This window comes from Apodemus sylvaticus, chromosome 9 (genome assembly GCF_947179515.1).
Source record: "Apodemus sylvaticus chromosome 9, mApoSyl1.1, whole genome shotgun sequence".
Lineage (NCBI taxonomy): Eukaryota > Metazoa > Chordata > Mammalia > Rodentia > Muridae > Apodemus > Apodemus sylvaticus.
In genome coordinates, this window is record NC_067480.1 from 50666442 (window position 1) to 50688617 (window position 22176).

General features: G+C 42.9%; 1 protein-coding gene across 3 annotated transcripts in view; it reads right to left on the minus strand.

Annotated features, from left to right (window-relative positions):
- The window catches only part of Pard3b (par-3 family cell polarity regulator beta), a 1018635-nt gene that overhangs the window by 43390 nt on the left and 953069 nt on the right, over positions 1 to 22176 (minus strand). For all 3 annotated transcript variants that reach the window (XM_052192632.1, XM_052192630.1, XM_052192631.1), the window contains one exon: positions 12781 to 12860. In XM_052192632.1, the coding sequence (XP_052048592.1) occupies positions 12781 to 12860 (80 nt within the window). The remainder of the gene's footprint in view (positions 1 to 12780; positions 12861 to 22176) is intronic.

Consider the following 22176-nt stretch of genomic DNA (forward strand, 5'->3'; position numbering starts at 1 on the left):
GATGCATATATATTTAGTCTATAGATATAACACTATTTCCTGAACCACTTAAGAGTGAATTGAACACTTGTGCCTCTTCACCCACACACACTTGAGAAAAAGGACCTTCAATTCTATAAGCACAGTGCAGATAGCCAAATAACTGCCTCTCTTCCTTCTGACCCACATGCTTAGGCTATATGGGGTCAGAGTGATGCTTAGTCAGAGAATGCCAGCTGACATTAAGTCATCAATTCTTCCTACTTGAGAAAAATATTATTTCCAGAATGAAATTACAGAGACAGTGATAGATGAGCTTCTCTGTCCACATAAACAGCGACATGTCATAGCTACAGGCTGGTGCCCAGGCCTCTGGGATCTACACCCTCTTCCTGCCTCTTTTTCTGCATTTTGAGTATGAGTTCTGCACTCCATCATATCATTTTTCCATGGTATGCCCTGGGGGCTTTATTCAGACTTCATGAATATACATTGCATAGAGTCCTTGGTCAGCTACTTTATTTCCTATCCGTGTGAAGCCCTCTCTCCATCATAGGAAGAGATGAAAGACCCTTTAAACCCACCAGCCCACATTCAGGATCTTCCCACAGCCTTATCCTCTCTCAGTGTCTTCCATCTTGAGGCGTGGCACTGCCTTCCAGCAGTATGTCTAGATTCTTTACTTGACACCTGGATACACTTATCCCACCACGCCCACATGTGATCCATCATCCTGTGCTGTCAGTCTCCCCACACTCTCCTGCAGTTCTGCTATCAGCACCACCACCCTTGTATGTACCACCAGCATCTCCCCTGAAGTGCTGTAAATCCCTTCTAACTGCCCTGCATCTTCTCCGGCCTGCTCAAAGCTACACTCACCCCGCAGCTAGACAAGGTTTCAAAGCAGCATCGCACTCCATCCTCCGGCTACTTAAAACTCTTCTCATTAATCTTTGAGTAAATATGAACAGCACCCACTTGTCCAGGCATAATCTGACTTCTGGTCCTTCTGCTCAGTTCTCTATTCCAACCACACAGCTTTTTCTCAGTCTGTTTGTCAAGCCTTCTTCTTCCACAAGGCCACAGACATGTTGTCATGGCCTGCTGTGTTCTATTTCTTCTCCTTAACCTTCTTCAGAACATGCTTCATAATTAATTCTCTCCCTTAATTTGGTCCAAATTTATGTTATATTTTTTAATAATGTCTGGTTTTTGTTTGTTTGTTGGTTGGTTGGTTGGTGTATTAGGCAGAGTAGTGATAATTTATGCTTTCTTATTGATTAGTTATTTTCTCCATTTGAACATGAATTCTATAGGATAGAACCTTCTGATCTGACTGTGGTCCTCTGGGGGCTGACAGGGCATATTGGACTTAGCAAGTAGTCCATGACAGCTGTTGAATGATAGAATAATGTGAGGTCAACACCTTTCCTAACTCATCTATTTTGGCTGATAAAGCTGCATAGATAGTTCCATGCAGCCCACTTACTGTTACTATTATTGTTACTATTGTTGTTAATTAGATATGAAAGGAGTTATCATAAGGACTGAGGAATCCAAGCTGTTGAGAGTGTTAACATAAGTGACTTGTCTGTAACTGGACCACAGCAGGCAGTCATCACTCTGCCTTGGCCACAGTACAGGCAGCACATCCGGAAGTTACTCATAAAATATGTTGGCTGTAAGTTCTGTCTTATATATGGACCTGATCTTGAGGTAGAAGTACTATAAGTGATTACCACACGGTCTAGATCATTAAGTCACCAAAGGCATCAAAATATGAATGGAAATGTTGGAGAAGCTGGATACAAACGCCATCCTGGATTTACATGAATGTTTCTGGGAAAAGAACTTCACTGCAGTAAATGCCTTCTCAAAATAGCTCAACCCGCTTGTTTTCCATCTTATACTCCCGCTAGAACAATTACAGTTCCTTCTCGTTTCTTGTAAAAACCAGACTGTCAGACACTATCATTTCTGGATGTGGGTCTGCATTTGCCTCTTCTACATGTAGGCAATTAGCAGGCAGAAACCTCGTCTGAGCAGTCAGCACCCTGTCTTCTTCCAGGCATCGGCCAGTTTTGAAGGGGACTAATGATGCCTCTGCGCATCCTGTTGGCGGAGCATGGCCAATGGGAATTGCCAGGTTCCCACCTACTTAACATGTCATTCTGCATTCAACCACAAGGGTCAGTTGTACTAATTGTGGTGCAGGACAATGCTCTGCCGGGACGAGCCCCAGCCACTTCTGTCTAGGCTTAATTGAAGACTTGGAATATAGGCCAGAGCACATTCTGGAAGCTGCTCTTTTTGTACCAGGCCCTTTCCCATTTGTACTACAAATGTTTGCCTTTGCTGAAAATGATGGGAGTTGGACCAAGGTGTTCTCGGCATAATGACTGAGGTCGTGGCACCTGTACCACAAGAGAACAAGGGCACAGATGGGCTCGTGTGGCACTGCTGTGGTAATCCACTGCCAACCCCCCCTTTCCTGAATTTGAGTAACAGAGTCAGTTGAAGCAAATCTTCCACAGTGATCTGGTACTTGCATCTTATCCATGACCCCTCAAGGATATGCCAGAACCATACCCTAAAGGGATTAAGAATTCTCTCTTGGCTACAAGAGTTGCTAAAGGAAAACCAACTGATTGCATATACTTTAAACTACTTTGCATAGCACAAAGCCAGTCTTAAAAAATTGCACTGTTTCAAAGATACTTCAGCAGGAAGTGGTTGGTATTCAATCCCATATGCTAAGGGGGCTCCATGGTTAATGCTGTCTTTCTGTGGTAATCTTGAATGCCCACAGAGGACCTGTTCCTGTTATTGTCCCCAAGTTGCATATTGTACTAGTTTAGGACAGGTTCAGTACTAGGAGGGCTGTCTCATTGTGGATGGTTATGGAACGTGTCTCTCCAAACTTTTCTCAGGGAGGCTAGAACAAGACACCTTGACATAGTGCAGAGACCTGACCTTTCAGAAGTGGAAAGAAGCAGAATGGCCCACAATCCTGACCACATTGCTTTGCATCCTTAAGTGTATTTTTAGTCATCCAAACATCAGGATATTACAAGAAATGGATGGAGCAATTATTTAAGGTATTCCCACGTTAGTTAGAACATAATAGATATCCATCAAATACTGCTCTGTCTCTCATGTTCCAAGTCCCAGTGTAGAAGAGTGTTGCAAAGTAGAAGTCTGTGTCTAGAAACCCAGTCCTCAGCACTTAGGTTCTGTACAGCCAGAGCCATCAGATCCCAGTATCTGCTCCCAATAGGAACAATTTTATGGTTAATAAAGAAAATGTGGTTGAGTTGGTTTTTCCTTGGAGAAGCTCATCTTAAGGATATAAGATTAAAAATTATGTCATTCAGGGACTAAAATATCCTTTTATTCCTCATAAATTCTCTACTATTTTCTTTTCTTTTGTTAGTTTTTCATAACCTGCAGGTTTCAGCATTTTCCATTTTCTCTGGAAAGCTGCTAAAGTGAATGATATGTATTTGGTGCAGGGGACCCTGCTATGGATTGGACTCGTGGCTCAAGTGTCTTAGCTACACCCCAACTCATGAATATGCTCTTTAAAAGACCTAAGGTACCTTCTGTTCTATGAGCAAGCTATACTCCAGAAAAAAGAAGGCACGATGTTCTAACCAACTAAGATTCCGGATAGTGGTATAGAAAAAGAAAGGCCTGGGAAGTAGAAAGAGCTGAGTTTGGATTCTGGTCCTGCTTTTGCCATTTTGAAGACGATTTTTTTTTTGCAATTATTAACTAAAAGAACATTGTGACAACTAATAGCCAACTATCTTGAGAGGACAGACTAAGATCATGCATGTGAATGTACAGAGATGAATTACTTGTCTTTGAAGCATTTTATATACCTGCTTCCCATCCTTCAGTTGCATGTGGTTGGTTTTCTTTCTAAATACTAACAACTAGCTCAAGAATAGATACGGGATCTTTGAAATAGTTTCATGTGGCTATTGGTATATAAAGAGGAAAAATATACCTAGTGATTTTACTGTTAACGATTCCTATAGAATAATATAATACAGTCACATATTTTGTGAGGCACAAATGTTTTACCCAGCATACGTACATGTTGAAGTGATGTTGTTTAATCTAAAATAACTAAAAGGTACAGACAGCAAAAATACTTGCATCAGATACAAGAATGAATTAATGACCTGCATGCAGTAAGTTAATACAAGGACGCCTGTATAAGGCAAACCCAGGAACCTGAGCCAAGGGACAGTAGCAAACAGCTGGCTTCACATAACTACCAGGGAGGACATGGGTACAAAATGAGAACACACCCAGAACAGTGCAGTACTGTAAGGAAAATCATCACCGTAAATACGGGGCAATGGGCTTTGGGAGGCAGATGGCAGGATGGCATAAAGTAAGAAAACATCAAGAATTACCAAGAACTATGAAAAACGGGAGAGCAGCAGTCTAAATTAAGCAGATACCTAGGCACAAAACAACCTTCTTTTACTTTTTGGCTGGAGAAGCGGGAAGTAAATGCTAACACTCCTTTAAATATACACAAGAGGGAAAACATGGAAGTCAGTGTAGCAAGCTTAGCATATTTCAAGTCCAAGGTAATGTCAGATTTGGCACTCTTGAATGAACTGGCATGTACTATTCCCCAAAAAATGTACTTAGCCAAAAATATGCAACAGTTTAGAATTTGCTATGGAGAATGAGAGAAAAAGTAAAAAAAAAAAAGTATGGAATTTAATATATGGCCCATCAAGATTCAGTTAAAATTACTTTGGGGACATCAGTACTGTAATGGGTCTTAACATGTTTTAAATCACAAATATTCGAACTAAACTCATAATGGAGGCCTTCGACTGAATAATTAATATCAAATACTCTAACTGGCACCAAGGATATATTGCCTATGAGGAAATGATGAAAAGTTTGATTAAAATGGACTTTTATCTGAGGAACTAAGTGACATAAAAATGATATGGCAGTAGCATTAACCCTTGATCTCGGCTGTTTGGCATCTTAAAGCGACATTCCAAGCTGGAGCTTTTTGCATTTTCAGGAAGTTTGAGTTGACATTGGGCACATAGTCATCTCACAAAGAATTAAAGTGCTGCTAATTCATCATTTTTGTCCTGAGCATTAAAACTGAGGAAGTGTCAGAGGTCATTTAAACAGGCCGTTCGCTCCACTAGGGAAGTGGGGCCAGGGACCAGATTTTCAAACCAGTGAACTTGGGGAGAAAGGATGGGAGAGCTCAGGCTGGGAGTGGGGTGGGATAGGAGGATGTCACTGATTTTCTAAAGACATTATACCCTGTCAAAGGCAGATGTGCAGGATTCCATCTAGGCAGGTTTTTGTAGTCTCTGAGAATTCACACAGATAGCAGAGCGGCAGAGGCAATCCTTGCCAGGCTGGCCTTTGGTGGTGAGGAAGTCCTTTCAGATAAAGTTTCCCTGTGAGAAAAGTGTTGCGAGAAGGACCGTGAGTCACAGTGTCTAGTTAAGGCTTTCATGGAAGCAGTATTTTAGCTGAATGGACCACAGAATCTGGTAGAGCATTCTACCTACTGTTATGACTGCTAGGAATAGTCCATATCTGTCCATACAGCATGTTATGTGACAAGCTGGTATGTGGCAGAGAGTAGACAGTTATACAGCTCGGGGACCCAGAGGAACAACCTCGCCTCGCACAGCTACCCGATGATCTGATTGTTCAAGTTTTAATTGAATCATTGAACTAGATTATCTTCAGCTGAAGACTCAGTGTGCCTCTGATGGAAAATCCTTGCAGAACCTGAATGTCAACACAATCTATGTAGCAAGTGATCTCTCTCTCTCCATATATGTGTCTGTGTGTGTGTGTAAGTGTGTATGTCTATGTCTATGTATGTACATATATATATATGTATATATACACGTGTGTGTGTGTGTGTGTGTGTACAGGTATGTAGATATCAGCTTGGCAATGAGAGTTCAATAGCAGTGAGCAGAGCAGAAGCCAACTAGAGAAGTGAAAGAAACCTGTAAAAGAGAGCCTTTTAGCATGGAAGGAAATGACAGGGAGGGACTGAGGCTGCCTAGATAAAATTGCTGCTAGGATAGATCACAGTGAACAGAGGCCTCCACAGATAGCCATGACTCTGGTGGAATCAGGTTCTTTCTGAGTGCAGACAAAGGCAAACACAGGCAAGAAAGATGAACTCAACCAAACCAGCCAGCTGGAACAGACAGTGGAATATGCTTTTATGGAGGGTTCTTTTGATTGGAATATAATCATAGCCAATCTGAAAACATTGGGTACATACTTAGAAGCCAATTTATTTTGGGTTTCCAGGAAGAAAGCAGAAGTTGTTTCCTCCTTCTAAAGTTGCCTGTTGGATCCAAAATCAGCTCTAGTTTGTTGCACCTCATCATACAACTGAGCTGAAGGCTGTGTGAGATATTCAGAGATGTACATTTCTCACAAATAACGTATGCTGTAATGAAGGGCTAGTGCAACATCAGGACCAAAAACCAAGTGTGGCTGGAGCAGTCATTCATTGGTGTGGGAAAAGGGTTTTTTTTTTCCTTCTCCATAACAGCTCTCTACACAGTGTTCTGCCAAAAGGTTTTGTATAATCTTTTTCCTTTTGAGAAGTTATTATTCTTAATCTTGAAGAACCAAAGTACCAATTTGCAGACATTGCTTTTTCCAGTCTCAGGAGTGTTCTAACAAAACAGGATTCTCTTTTTGGTAGGCAAAGTATATTGCTTAATGTTCATCTAGCAATTACACATTAAACTGTTCATATTTCAAATGAAGGGCCCGCTGGAAGGGGGAAGGAATTGATTTTATGACAGCAGTACAGAGATGGTTGAAAGGCATTACTTAACCTGAATATTAGTAATGTTCTGTGTCATATACAAAGATGAATAAGACACAGTCCCTGTCCTCAAAGGCACTTACAGTTTAGCGAGGAAATGAAACAGATGATAAAATAATATAAGGGAGTACTGTAACTGCAATGTGTGGATGTGACTCATGGCCAGGAAAATTGAGCTGCAGTGGTTAGCTCTACCGTCTGGTAGGTACGTGGCATGGGTTCAAGTCCCAGCTCTTTTGCTTCCATGTTACACTCAGGCAATTTACTTTCCTTAATCCAGAGCTCTTGCCCTTGAGCAGAAGAGCAGGGCTGCTATTGAGTCAAGGGGATATTGTGAGGATTAACATAGTCAATACATGCAAAGTGCAAGTAAAGGTGCTTGGCTATAAAGGGTTAACTGTTTTGAAGTCTGGACTTGTATTGATTCCAGGGAAAAGAGACGTTCTCATGGAGAAATCTTTACTATATTGGAAAACAGTCTTAAGACAGACTGTCAAGAAAGCTCTAGAGAATTCTCTTTCCTAAATTACTTGAATGAAAACAAATGTCTGCTCATCTTTATCCCAATGTAGCAAGAGCCCACTGTACGTGTGGTCCTGCATGTAGTGATGGGTATAGTAGTGTGAGGCAGAGTTTCTGCGTTCTAGGAATTCTAGACCAATGAGGGTAGAACACACCAACAAACAATGTAATTCTGAGTGTTTAGAGTGGTACAAAGGAGGTGAGAAACAAACATCATGGAAGATAAAGGGAAGGAAAGGGGGAGGAGAGAGGGGACTTATATTTGGCATGGGGATTCTGAGATGTCCCTGAGCCGATAAGATGGGCATGAGAAGCAGATAGTTGTGATTGGGGTCTCATCAAGAGAGAGTTATGGAGGTAGCCCATTCCACTGGATTCTTCATTACAATGAAGAAATAGGAGAATTTATACCAAAGAAACAGCTATAATGGAATCGGGCAGAAGTACTAGGTCATGGTCAGAAACCTGTAGAAATAGAGCCAACATTTGTAGGTTGAGTACCAAAGTCGAGTATGTGGAAATAATCCTCTCTTCCCTAGCTATACGCCCTAAAGCATGTTTGTCACCCTTATCCTGAGCCAACAGTGCCCTGATCTAGGCAACATATTTGGGGATCCTCTCAGGAGGGAAAGGGGTGCTGCTTTCCTATCATCAGGAGCTGGAGTAGTATGCTTAGCCTTCTACCCTGGGAAGGATCCTAGACCTGTACCCACATCCTGCTGGAAAGAGGCCCTGTCCACTTGCTCAGATCCAAGTCAACACCGTGGATCTGTTAAATGGATTCTCTTACTAAAGGAACCGCTGTCCGCTAAGTGTCCATCAGCACAGCTTCCTGCTCAAACCATAGTAGTTTGCTGTGCTCTCTTACTCTCTATTTTCTGGACTTCTGGACTTTCCCCAGGGTCAGCCTACACTTTCTGCATTCGGACCCTCAGCATACCGGCATGCAGGGGTTAACCTTGCACTTTCCACAGGATGGAAGCTGGGAAGGTGAGCCTCTCCATTTACCATCAGAGACAAGGAAGAGAAAGCCCGAAGGGGGTTCTGCTGAAAGAGATGTGGCCCAGAAACGAAAAGTCGGTGTTCTCAGCTCCCAGAGACACGAGTGGGAATGAGCTTGCTTCGTTATAGGAAGGAAAAAATCTCATCCCTATGGATCAAATAAAAACAACAAAAAAAATCCTTCAAATATGTCAGGCTGTTCACGGATTACATTACTGTCATGTATTTTATCCTTACGCTGCCACCACTAGATGGAGAACCTGATGTCACTCCCCCCCCCCCCCACACACACACATTGCAGATGAGGAAGCAGAGCCTGGAACAGTTGGATCACCGGCCAAGGCCACACAGGTGGTAGGTGACTAAGCTGGGCCTATGGCCCCGCTCCAAGCTTAGACCTCCTCTGCTCCCTCTGGGAAGTGTGTGCGTCGGAGAAGACAGCAGGCTGAAGTGCGGAGAGCAGAAGTTCAGGGCTAATGTCAGATGCCTCAGGGTCCTAACGGAAAGGAAATGAGGTCATCTCTAGAGACCTTGCTTAGGAATGTTTAGTCATCTTGGTAGAACAGGGTCTGAACATCCACTGTGGGAGAGTCCAGGGAACTGATCACATGGTTAGGAGGAATGCTGGCCAGCAGCAGGGGCCCAGCTGGTGCTGCCTAATGTGAATTTTGGAATGGAAATGATAAAAGGGGTTTTATGAGTTTCTCCAGCCATCTTCCATGCGCAGGGGACCACAGATGAGATGCAGCGCGCTTGCTGTCTTGCTCATTCCTTAGGACCTCACACTTGATTACAGACCTGGAAGAGCAACATCAGGTGCTGACGCTCGCTCGGAGCCATCTGTAGAGGATAGGATAATGGGCTCCCAGGGGGGCCAGGATTGGGTCAGGTGATGAGGGAGGCTCCAGAGATGAGAACAGCTGAAGGGCCTGTGCAATGAGAACGGAGCCCGGGAGGATTGGAAGGGGACGGTAGGCTGGAATGGAAAAGAGACCCTTAGCGAAAGCGTGCGCCTTGGTGTTCTCTTGTTAGAACAGCCCAGAAAACAGCCACTCACCTGCGGAGAGGAGGTGAGTAATAATTTGTGTCAGGCCAGACTAAAAGGATGCTGATTTCATTGTTTACTACCCAAGAAAATTGGGGGCTGCACAGACTGGTGAGACTGGCCCCAGTCAAGGCCTGGGGTTTGCTAATGAGCTTGTATTACAAGCCACCAGGCTTTCCAGAAACAGCAGCCTCAGGAGAAAAGAAATAAAGTCATTTTCCTTTGGAGGCAGAAGATTTAACATTGCTTAACAATAACACTTAACATTGCTTAGCCCTTAGCCTCAGGCAAGCTCCTAACTACCCGGTGCTAGGAATTGTCTTTGCCTGCACTAGCCAGGGCTCTGTTTTATTTTTGTGTAGTGTCATTTAGCTTGACAGCCGCCTGCTTGGGCTTGCCTTAAAGGTGATGGAGTTCCCCAAAAGCTTAGGAATGAGCCCCTAGATGAGGATACATTTTCTATTCCGGCTTCCAAATTTGACATATAAGTCAAGGTTACTGATTTTGCCCTGGACGCTCTTCTGACATCTCAATGAACAACCTAGAAGCCAAGTGAGCCAGTGGCTGACCTAAAGCTCTGGAAGGATGACCAGAGACTTTCTAGAGATAGACCTTGTCCTAGCTTGAATTAAAACTTTAATTCCGTAAATATTTAAACTCTCCCTGCCTTTGTGATAAAGAAGGGCCTGGTATCTCCAGAGCTGTTCTTCCCTCATCCCTGGCAAAGGGAGAGTGCATCGAGCTGGTGCTGTGATTCAGCTAAGAGGCCAGGATAATACCTAGCCAGGTCGGTTTCACCAGCTCTCCTCAGGACTGCACACTGCAGGCCAGCGGGGCACGTGTCTCAGTACCTTTGTTTCTCACTAGGCTAATATAGACTCCAGGAAGGGAACACACAGCCTGAGAGGGAGAGGTGTGTTTTCTTTTTGGATCCCAGGATGGAAACTGGTGTGTGCATTCCGCACTACGATTCTGGTGTGTACGTATCCTCACGCGCTTGTCTCAGCTCTGTCATGGCGACTTTTGTCTGAAAGGCAGCCATAGAGGTCTGACCGCACGGAGCAGCTAGCCGTTCCTACCACTGTGTTTGGGAAGGGACTTGGTGCCAGCATTATTTTCCGTCTAAGATGCTTCTCTTTCAGCCACACTGGTGATGTCTCAGATCTGCCAGGGTTTTGGCAATTCAAACATTGTGCTGGTAGCGCCTGAGCCACAGACACGTCCACACACTGTGTGTCATGAAACTCTTTCAGCAGTGTTTATTCCTAAACAGACCTGTTTGCAGTCAGCCATGATTGGGCTTTTCAGGGCCAATTAGGGAAATTAAACAGGAATAGAAACCTAGAGACCTTTGCTACTACTCTGAGCATTTCATCGCCAGCAGAAAAGGCCTACTGCTTGCCCCCTTTACCAAACAGGAGCCCAAGAACAGAAAGGGACTATGTCTACCATTCCATATCCTCAGGGCCCTCTCTACACAGTGAGTGAACACTAGAACAGGGGAATTAATGGATGAGCAAGATATATAAAACTTCAAATGTTATTTCTGTGTTTTTAATTTGTACAAAAAAAAAATAAAGACCAGTTCTTAAACTCAGGATGCAAGCTGGCCAGGAAGACATTAAAATGATTTTTTTTCCCTCCCTTCCCCATTTCCCTTAAGAATCTACTCCTTTCTTTGCTTTAACCGCAATTTCCATATACTTCAACAGTGAAAGCCGGAAACCTTGTATTTCAAATGAAGTCTGGAAATGACTCCATTTTTCAAAATGAAAACAAAATGCTAAGCCAGGGGAAAAAAATAGGGGCAGGAAACTAATCATAGATGGGAGGGATGGAAGAAGGGGGACGAAATCCCTTACGTGATAACATATAAAGGAAACAGGGAGATATATAAAATACAGCTGCATCGGAGCTTTTAAAGTGTATACTTCCTGTATCATACCAGGGAAAATGTTAAAAAGTGGTGCCTTGCGAAATTTCAGGTTTTACTGTTTTTTAAAATCAATACTTGATTTTTTATGTGTACATGTGGTGTGTGTGTGTATGTGTGTGTGTGGTCTTGTACATGTACATCTGATGTCTGTGCATGTTCCTGTGGAAGCCTAGAGCTGACATCGGGAGTCTTTCTTCCTCCCTGAAGTGTCTCACCCTTTGAGGCAGGGTATCTCAGTTGAAGCCAGAGCTTGCGGTTACAGCTAGTCTAGCTAGCCAGCTTGGCCCAGGGATCCTCTGCCTTAGGGGAGCAGGAATTTCAGGTGGGGCCCCACATCTGCCTGCCGTTTACCTGGGTACTGAGTACTGGATACTGAGTGGAGGATCTGAACTCTTCTCCTCATGCTTGGTGCCTGTGCGGCAAGCCATCTGTCCAGCCCTGACATACTTTTTTCTAAGATGGTCATCTAGGCTGTGGCTGATAGAAAACTCACGATATTATGTTTGCCACTTCATCTACAGTAGAGCCCACAGACCCCTCAACAGCAACTGTGTCAGTGACTCAGCAGCTCATCTGATGACCACAGAGCATCCTCCGTTGCCCTTTCTGAGGTGATCCTCAGTTACTTCGGGCTGGTGGCTGGCATTTGCCTTTCTTTGTTTCTTTTGGAACATGCTAGTTCTCACACTCTCAGTTTATCGGACTCCCAGGGAGGCAGGCTGTAAGTAACCTTGGAAAGGTCCCCTCTTTGTCATGTGCTCCTGATTGCAGACTAGCAAGATTACCAAGACTGGACTCCACACCTCTCAGGTAACAGCCCCAACCTTTGCGAATTGTATCTCATTTTCAGGGGTGTCTTCTTACAGCCTGAGGGGATCAAGGGAGGTCAGTTTGGCCAAGCTAACTTTTCCCACGGAGTTCTTTCTATGCCCCCCACCCCCACTTGTCTGTGCCTCTGAGAAATATTTGCTTTTTCCCTCAAGGACACAGTCAGATTCTAAAAACACCTTCCAGGCTCAAGTTTCTCCCCTTCTTTTTAACACCCACCTGAAGCTCCAAGGTTAAGGCCTGGCTGCCCTTTCTCTCAGAAACTTCTAGGACACAGGATTTACTGTTTTATTGTCTGTAAGCTTGGTGCAGGATGTTCAATACCATTTTTATAGCAATGGCTTAGGATTTCCATTCACTATCCAATATTCTTGCTGACATGTTCAATTGCAATGATATACTATTTTCTCCCCTTAGAAAACAACCCACAAATGTTTCAATTATTAGCACACTTGGGAAGATGGCAGCAGGGCCACAGCAGACGGAGTAAGACAGAACTCAGCCATATTCCCCATCTCATAGCCAGATTTCTAGTTCACACAGACATCTCTAAAGGCTTCATTTGTGGGTGATCCGTGGATGGGAGACTCCTCTTTATCCTACCTAGGTAAGGATGCATACTGCCGCTCCATCCCCTCAAAGCGGAGGTTGTGTGCACTCCCATCTGGACCCTTTCCAGACACCTGTGGAGAGAAAAGTAATTAGAGTTGAAGATCCATTATATACCCTGGTTACTGACAATGCATCTCAAAATTATAATCAGTGCACAAATGTTGCAGCCGCCTGCCAAAATTTCAACCTGGGGAGAGCAAGCAAGCACTCAGCATTGCTACAGGCACCGATGATCAAGCTACAAACATCGCGTTTGACAACAGTCCCTTCCTTCAAAAAGGGTCAACTCCTTCCTCTTTCTGCTGCCAGGAATAGTCTACACAGCATGTTCTCTTCTTTGCAAAATTGATGTTAGTTTTTCGGAGAGATTTAAAATTATAGACAAACTGAGCCAATGGTAGAATGAGTTCCCAAACGCCCTATGCCTACGTTGCTGGCTACTATCCTCTTACTTTAGGATAGTATGTTTATTACAATTAATGAATCAATACTGGTACATTACTGTTAACTAAAGCTCACAGGTTATTTATATTTTTGCTGAAGATTCTTTCTGTTCCCAGGACCTTATCTCAGATACCACATTACATTCAATCATTGTGTTGTCAGAGGCTCCTCTTGGCTCTGTTTACATAAGTAAACACATCTATTGTATGTATGTGGTGTGTGTCTGTACCAGGCCTGTTGCATGTATGGAGGTTGGGGGACAAATTGCAGGAGTCTACTCTCTGTTTCCATCCTAGACTCCAGCAACTGATCACAGGTTGTCAGGCTTGTCAGCAAGAGCCTTTTCTCCAGAGCCATCTTGATGCACCCTTGACTGTGCTTTTAAAAGGCCATTGGGAGCCATTCTGTACTAGTGGATTGATTTTAACTATATGTCTACTCCACAGTACCTATAGAGCCCCCTAATATCCTGACCTCCATCTGGTTCTGTCCCTTACAAACAACCACTTGGAAGCTATGAATTGTTGTCTAGATAACATTGGTCTTTGTAGGCTTAGTTCCTTCCTATGCTTTTCTTTTCCCCTCTCTGGGACCATTTCCCTTCAGCCTCCGAGATCCTGAAGAGCCTCCATCCAGTAGGTGCCCCATAGTGTATTGGATTGCGGGACACCCAAGCCTTCCAGTGGATCCTTCTGTATCAATCCTCTTCTTTTTCTTATCTTTTTTCCTTCCAGTGGATCCTTCTGTAGCAAGCAGCATAGATATACAACAGGCACGGGGAAAGCCCTTGTCCTCTGGCTGGTAGTTTACTCATATGAGCACATATGCCTCTGTAGACCACTCATATGCTTACTTTTATGCTATGGTGGCCTTAATACCATGGACCTGGAAAAGGTAAAGAGACAACTTCTACTATGTTAATTGGGTAGGGAGGAGGGGAGTTTTCCAGAAAACAGGAAACTACAGAGTCAAAGTCAGAAGAAACTTTTCTAAGTAATATTCAACAACTGAATACTCCTCACCAGGAGTCTTAGTTTTCTATGCATCTCTGCCATCCCGTCTTGGGTTGTGTGTTTGTGTATACACATGTACTGCTGGATTTCTGCTATCTAGTTATTGTGTGAGGTCTTTCAGTGCCTGTCCTGAGAAGTCAATACATTTATTTCAGCAATACATGGAACAGAAGTGATAATGTACTTTTTCTTTAATATTTTCATGTGTATAATCATAACCACTCCCATTTTCCTCCTCCAACTCCTTTGATATCCCAGGCAACATGACCCCCTCCCAATTTCACTATTTTGCCTTCTCCTCTTCTTTTTCTTATCTTTTTTCCTTTGTTCCTGCCTCCCTATCCCTTCCTCTCAGCCTTCCTCCTTCCCTCTTTTGTTTCCTCCCTCCCTTCCTCCTTTCTCCTTCCTGCTTTCTGAAAACACCCCACTAAAGTCCTACGAATAAGAGGTTGAATGCTCAGTACTGAGTTTCCTGGGAGACCAGGGACAAGGACGGGAAAGACAGGTATTCATCTGTAAACAGCAAAGAAAAAATAAGTGAAAAATAGAAATATGAGCCCTAGCTACTCCTGTCTGTGGGTTTTGTTCTACACCACCATACCCAAAACTGGTTTGTTTACTTTTTAGTGTCTTTTTAGGAAGAATTCATGTTAATATCAGTATTGGGTTGAAGAATATTAATGATGGATGTTGGGGAAACGCCATGTTTATGAACCTTAGCATGGCTCAAGGCATTCACAAATCACCACTGTTGTTTAGCCTTAAAGCTACAATTTAATACTTTTAGCATAGCCATCCAGAGTTGGGCTGGTATAGCGGTTTGAATGCTTAGCCTAGGGAGTGGCACTATTAGGAAATGTGGCCTTGTTGGAGTAGTTATGGCCTTTTTGGAAGATGTGGGTCACTGTTGGGGTGGGTTTTGAGACCCTCCTCCTGGCTGCTTAGAAGACAGTCTTGTCCTGGTAACCTTCCAGTCAAGATGTAGAACTCTCGGCTCTTCCAGTACCATGCTTGCCTTCTTGTTACCATGCTTCCTGCTATGGTAATAATGAACTAAACCTCCGAGAAACTGTAAGCCAGACCTAGTTTTCCTTTATAAGAATTGTTGGTCATGGTGTCTCAGCAATAAAACCCTAAGACAGCTGGCTTCATGCGGTTGGCAGCCTATACTGTGGTGACTGAATAAGGGAGTATTACTCCTTGCCTGTTGCTGTTCTGGGGAGCTATCTAACAAGCATGTTCGACTCAAGGAGATGTGACACAAACCTTATCCTCAAGGATTTTTCTGCCTTGTTGGGAAAACAAGCATTAGGAATGTAGTGAAAGTGTTGGTGGAGTACCATCAGGATGCTACTACCATTTGTAGCACAGATGGAAACTGAAGGTGTTAAGAAAAGCCCCATGAAAGAGGCAGACTTTGGGCCTGATTTCAAGACAGGCAGGATGTTTGCACATCAAAGGTTGTTCTGTTCCTCACCAGTTGGGCATCTCTCTATGTGCCTCTCTACTGACACTACAGCTCCCTACAAGGCAGTCATGCAGTTAACAATCACCCAGCACCTCCTGCATCCTAACACACATGAGACATTGTATTCTAAGTGATGAAGAAATGCAGCACTCCTTGCTCTTGAAGAGGCAGACCTGCAAACAATTATGCCTCGATGATATCATGCTAGAATGGAAGTCTGGGGAAGGAGGCAGCACCTGGGAGAGTTGAAGACAGCTTCAGATGGGTGTTGATGCTTCATCTGCAATTGAATATGAATGAGGAGTTTTTCTGGGGAATAAGAATGAAGGAGGAGCAACAGGAGGCATCCCAAATAGAATAAGCAGCAGCAGCAGCAGCAGCACAGATTTTAGAGATGTCAAAAATTTGGGTAAGGCAGAAACAGAGAATAGAAGAAAATAGTGTGCCCTTTTCTAGCCACAACCCTCCCAGGCCTGCTACTACAGCTGTTGGTACTGCACTGGAGTGGTTTGTGTGTGACACCCTGCTGCCACCCCTCCCCCTTTTCTTTAAGTAAAGGTCTGGACCTTGCCAAGTAGACTATAGGCTGGCTGGCAAGTGGCCTTCAGAGATTCTTCTGTCTCTGCCTCGCTGTCTCTGGGGCAAGTGTGTGCCATGCCTGACACACACTTTCACATGGGTTCTGGGAATTGTATTTAGACTCTTGGAGGTGCTTACTGAGTCATCTCCCTGGATCCTGGAATGCAGTGTGTGTGTGTGTGTGTGTGTGTGTGTGTGTGTGTGTAGGTGAACATTGTGTGTACTGGTGCATGTGCAGAAATATGCATGTTGAGCACAGAGATTGACAGGGAGTATCTTCTTCCACTGCACCTTATAATTGAGGTGTGTCTCTGGTCTGAACACTGAAAGAACTAATTCAGTTGGTCTCGCTGGGCAGCTTGCTTAGGGATCCTTTGTGTCTGCCTACAGGGTTCTGAGATGGGATGTTCCATCCCTGTTTGACATTCTCCTCGATACCAAGGATCCAAACTCCAGTCCTGCTTCTTGTATAGCAATTGCCAACCAAACCATTTTCCCAGCCCCTCTTCCCTGCAATGTTTTTAAATGAGTCTTTTTTTTTTTGGAAAAAATTTATTTATTTATTTCATGTATATGAGTACACTGTAGCTGTCTTCAGACACACCAGAAGAAGGCATCGGATCCCATTACAGATGGTTGTGAGCCACCATGTGGTTGCTGGGAATTGAACTGAAGACCTCTGGAAGAGTAGGCAGCAGTGCTTTTAACCACTGAGACATCTCTCCAGCTTAAATGAGTCCTTATAGAACAAATTTGTGTTTACATCAAATAGGAAGATGGGACAGAGATTTCTCCTACACCTCTGTTCATAATATCATGAACTTCTCCCATTATCAACACTCCCAACCACAGGGGTGCAACCATGACCACCTTAACTCCGTGGTTTTTGTCAGAATTCTCTGTTGTATGCTGTGTGGGTTTGGATAAGCATACGCCAGGTATCGGCAGTCACAGTCAAACGGAAGTGAGATAGTGCTGCTTTCCTGTTAGAATACCCTCAATCCTCTGTGCTCTGCCTGTTCATCTGTCTTTCCTGACAACAAGCATATGACATCATATGCCACTGGGAATATGCAAATTAAAAGTTCACTGTTCCCAGGGGAGCCAGTGATCTTTTTTGCCTTCATGGTTCTAACTTCCAGAATGTCATATAGTTGGAATCATCCACGATGTAGCCTTTTCAGATTGGCTTATTTCACTTGGTAATATGCACTTAAGTTTGTTTTTTTTTTTTAAAGCTCCATCTCCCTGTCATTGTTGCAGCTTGATAGCTCATTTTGTTTTAGCACTGAATAATCTCTCTCTTTCTGGGTGTATCACTGTTTATCCCTTCATCTACAGAAAGGCTTCTTGGTTGCTTCAAGTTTCACCAATTATGAACAAAGCTGCTGTAAACATTTGCGTGCTGGGTTTTGTATGGACGGAAGTTTTAACAGCCTTTGGTAAATATGGAGTAGGGCAATTACTGGATCATATGGTTAAGACTATGTTTAGTTCTACAAGAAGCTGCCAAACTGTCTTCTAACATGGCTGCACTGTCATGTGCTTCAACTCTGGGTGAGAGCTACTGTTCTCTTAGTTTGCAGTAGCATTTTTGGTGTTGAGTTCCAGGCTTTGACCATTCTCACAAGAAAGCAGCAGTATCTCATTTTAATTTGCACATTCCCAATGACTTATGATATCATATACTTGTTTGCCACCTGTGTGTCTTTAGTGAGATGTCTGTTAACATCTTTGGACCATTTTAAATTGTTCATTCTGTATTGCTGAGTTTTACTAATTTGCTTGTAGATTTCCCATAACAGTCTTTTATCAGATGTGTCCTTGTAAGGATTTTCCACTGTCTGTAGCTTATCTAACCATTGCCTCAATAGAGTCTTTCTCAGATCAGAAGGTTTTCATTTTAACAGAGTCCAGCTTACCGATTATGTCTTTCACTGGGTTGTGCTTCTGGTGTTATTACTAAAATGTCACCACTAAATCTTAGGTCATCTAGACATTCTCCCATGTTATCTCCAAGGAGCTCTATAGTTCCTGTGATTCTTCATGTTACAGTTGGGGGGTGGATTTCCTGGTGGTCATCTGAATCAGGGATGATAAGGTTCTAAACTAGGGGATTTTCCAAAGGATGAAACAAGTTATCTAAGTATGTTAGGAAGGTGGATACATAGACTGAAGATTAAAGAGAAGGCGCTGCCTGGATTAATGCCCAAGTCTGTACATTTAGCAAAATGGTGGCTTGGTAAATTTGAGACATTTGACATTCGGGAAGGGCCTAATAGACCATTGAGCATAAAGGTGTCCATCTGGACCGAAGATGTAGAAATGAGAAATATCTAGTATCTTCTCGGGTGCCTGAAGTCTTAGAAAAGAATGTCCACAACGCAAGAACAGGAGGAAAGGATATGCAATAAGAGAAGAGAAGACTGTCCACAATATTCTTGGAAGCATTCATTATGGGGCTGGCAAATGAAGCAGAACCAGAAGCAGCTGTCCTAGAAGGGAATCAGTAGAGAGTGGCGTCATAGAAATCCAGAGATAAAGGGCTGTGGAGATAGCTTATTTGGTAAAATACTTGCACTGCAACTGTGAGGACCAGAACCTGATGTCCAACATTCATATAAACAGCCCAGCAAGCAGTGTATGCTTGTAATCCAGGCATGAGGGAAATAGACAGGAGGATCCCCAGTAGACCCCCAATAGACAGGAGGTCTTACTCAATATCTAGTCATTGGTGAGTACCAGGTTCAGTAAGAGACCCTGCCTTAAAAATAAGATGGAGAGCTATGAGTGAGAAGACACTTGAGTGCTGATCTTTGTCCTCTACACTTGGACACGCAGAGACAAGTGCAAGTGTTCTCATATGCATGTACATATATACCCATACCAATATCCACACATCAACATTGACACACATCCCTGTCGCACTGGTCAAGACACAAGAATTCTATGAAGAAAGGAGAAGCCAGCAGTGTCAAGAGCATTCAGGAAACATTCTGGACACAGAGGCAGAACGATTATCCTGAGTTTGAGGGCAGCCTGGACTATGTAATGACCTTCACATTAGTTGGGATACAGTATGACACCCTGATTCAAAACAAATCAAAGTCCAAAATAACTTCCAAACACCAAGTTGTTAGTAGCTTCAGGAAGACAGTGATACGTGTGATATACACATGGTGTTGGTGTGTTTTAGTCAGTCCTCCCTTTAAGAGCCCAGAATGATAAAAGCAAAATACACACACACACACACACACACACACACACAAACTAACCTTAGAATTTCCTTGCATCCAGGGATTTAACATAGGGCATGGCATCTGAAGAATGCAATAAAAACAGCAGCTCCGCCTCACTGTTTATTCTGGCTAGAACGCCTTCAGGTATGTTTGACTTTGCTTGGACATCTTTAGCAGACATAGCAAAGCTAGTTTCGGGATAGGCTGTGCTTGTTCATAGATGCCTTTGGAGTTAGAAACAGCAGAGGTGGACCTGGTGCTAGAAGCTTCCTAACCATCTTCTGCCTCGAATGATTCTCTAGAACCTAAAGCTTCCTGTGGAGGCAGCGTCCTTTGAGTTCTCTGTACTGAAGTAGGGCTTCAGAACACTCTCCTGAAAATGCACACAGGGCTTGGTTGTCAAACATTCCTTATGGTACTGTAAGTCTGTTACGATAATGCAAAAGTTATCCCTGTTTAACTAGAGTAGACATTGTTCTGACACTTAGACAGTGACCAGTAGAGGGTCTAATAAAATATATTTTGGAGTTGGCATGAGATTGGCTTTATTGAGAGCCTTGGGTGGATTTACAGGGAACAGATTCCAGACTCTGTTGAAAATTCCTGTAGTTCCCAATAAACTACCAATGACTTGCTGCCCTGTCTGATCCTATCATCCTCACAAAACAGGATTAATTCGTTCAAGTACAAAAGCATCTGTTACCATTTCCTAAGTAGAGTAATACACTGAATACTGAGAAATGTACACTCTAAGACAAATGGTTGGTTAATGGAAAAAATGGGAATAAATTTGCATTTCATTATTTAAAAAACAGACTTAGTTTTTTCTTCTTAATTTATTATTATAGAAAATTGCTCAAAGATGACCTCTGTTTACATTTCTAAATATATACATAAACTTAATGCTACAGAGAATTTTTTTCCTGACTTTATTATTGGCCTTTTTCTGTGCTACTGAGTACATCTCAGAAATGTGAATTTTAATGGCTATATAATATTGAATTATACAGATAAATCATAATTTGTCTAATCTACTCCTATAATTTGATCAGTTTTTAATATCACAATGAGAAACAGTAGTGCCATAGATTAGTGTGCTGGACACAAATATTCTTGGAAATAGTTGTACTGGTGGGTAGGAAATAACACATAGAGGCCTGTCAAGGAGACGCCAAGTTTAAGACATTCTTAAGCCCTCAGGAAGTGAGGCCACTTGAGGAAGGAGTGAGGGGACAGAAAACAGGCACAGGCATTTATAAACTCATTTCTCAGTTTGCTCTTTGCTTAACAAGACTCAGAAATATTCCTGCTCGGAGAACTCCTTGTAAGGAAATTCCCCTCATTGAACATTCAAAAAATAAGGTCAGTGGCTTTGATCCAATTAATTTTTTAAGCACTTTATCTTACTTGAGATCATGCAGAGGTGTGTGTGTGTGTGTGTTTTAATATAGTGGCCTAAATATAAGCCTGATAAAAAACAATCTTGATTTAAGCCAAAACAGAAATCCAGCCTTTCACACAACACTGTGCTGTTAGAGCTCATGCCTGCATGAGGACACATTCATCTTTCTTCTTTGACTGATCCAGCCCAGGAAGTGAAACTTTTGGGGGCTTACTCAAACCTGAGGTGCATATCTGTTGGTGCATGGGCAGATGGTAGTTCTCTCTAGCAGGATTAGGACAGCCTAGAAGCCTGTGACAGGGCCTGAGAGGAAGGCCAAAGCAAGAGGCTTTTAGTCTACAGGAGTTCTCCAAGTTTCATGCACTCAATGCCTGCTGCAGGCTGGAGCATTAAGAGCCTTGTTGAAGAAGAAGCAACAGCAGCTATTAGTCTCTTTTCCACAAAAGCGAGGCACTTGCTTCTGGGTTCCTTCAGTTCATATGTATTTCTGGCCCAACCTTGCTAGAATCAGCAATTTCACTGAGCAATATCCTAAAGAGGCCATTGGATCTGCCCATCTCCCCATTTGCAGATTAGTGTTTGAGAGGAAATAGAATGCTCTCACTAATATTTTCTTAAGTAATTTATTAAAAGCAAAGGAATAAACCACACAGGATTTTCTGCAAATGTCTGATCATGAGAAGTGGAAATGGCTTGAAATTTAGAATGTATGCCAGCCCTGCAGGTTAGGACACACTTTTGTCAGGAGTGTAACTGACGCTTCATAAGCCAGTTTTCTCGAGAGAATTTAAAAGCTGCGGTGATGGAAAGGCTGTGTAAAGTTGTAACACCGCCTATCCACCTATACAAAACATCCTCATTTACAACCGTGTCTTACTTAGATCCATTACCAAAAAATGAGTTTCCCACAGAGATTCAGATGTTTTTTAAGGAAATATGTCTTTCATTTCAAGTTGTTTTGGTGACAAACAGAGCTGAGCAGTGTTGCACATTGCTTTTCATTCTGTGACTTACGTGGTTACAGGTCTGGCTAGAAGATGCTTACAGGAATCTGCATCAGGAAAACTTGGAAAAAGTCATAAACTTAGCTTTGAGCATTTTCTAGCTTAATGCCACTTTGCTAAAATACTACACATTCAGAGAAAAACTAAGCGCGATACTCTAAACAAAAATCAACTAACCAAAATAGGTTGTTTAGTTGTTTCTCCTTTGCAATGGGAAGTATATTACATCTGGTCTATG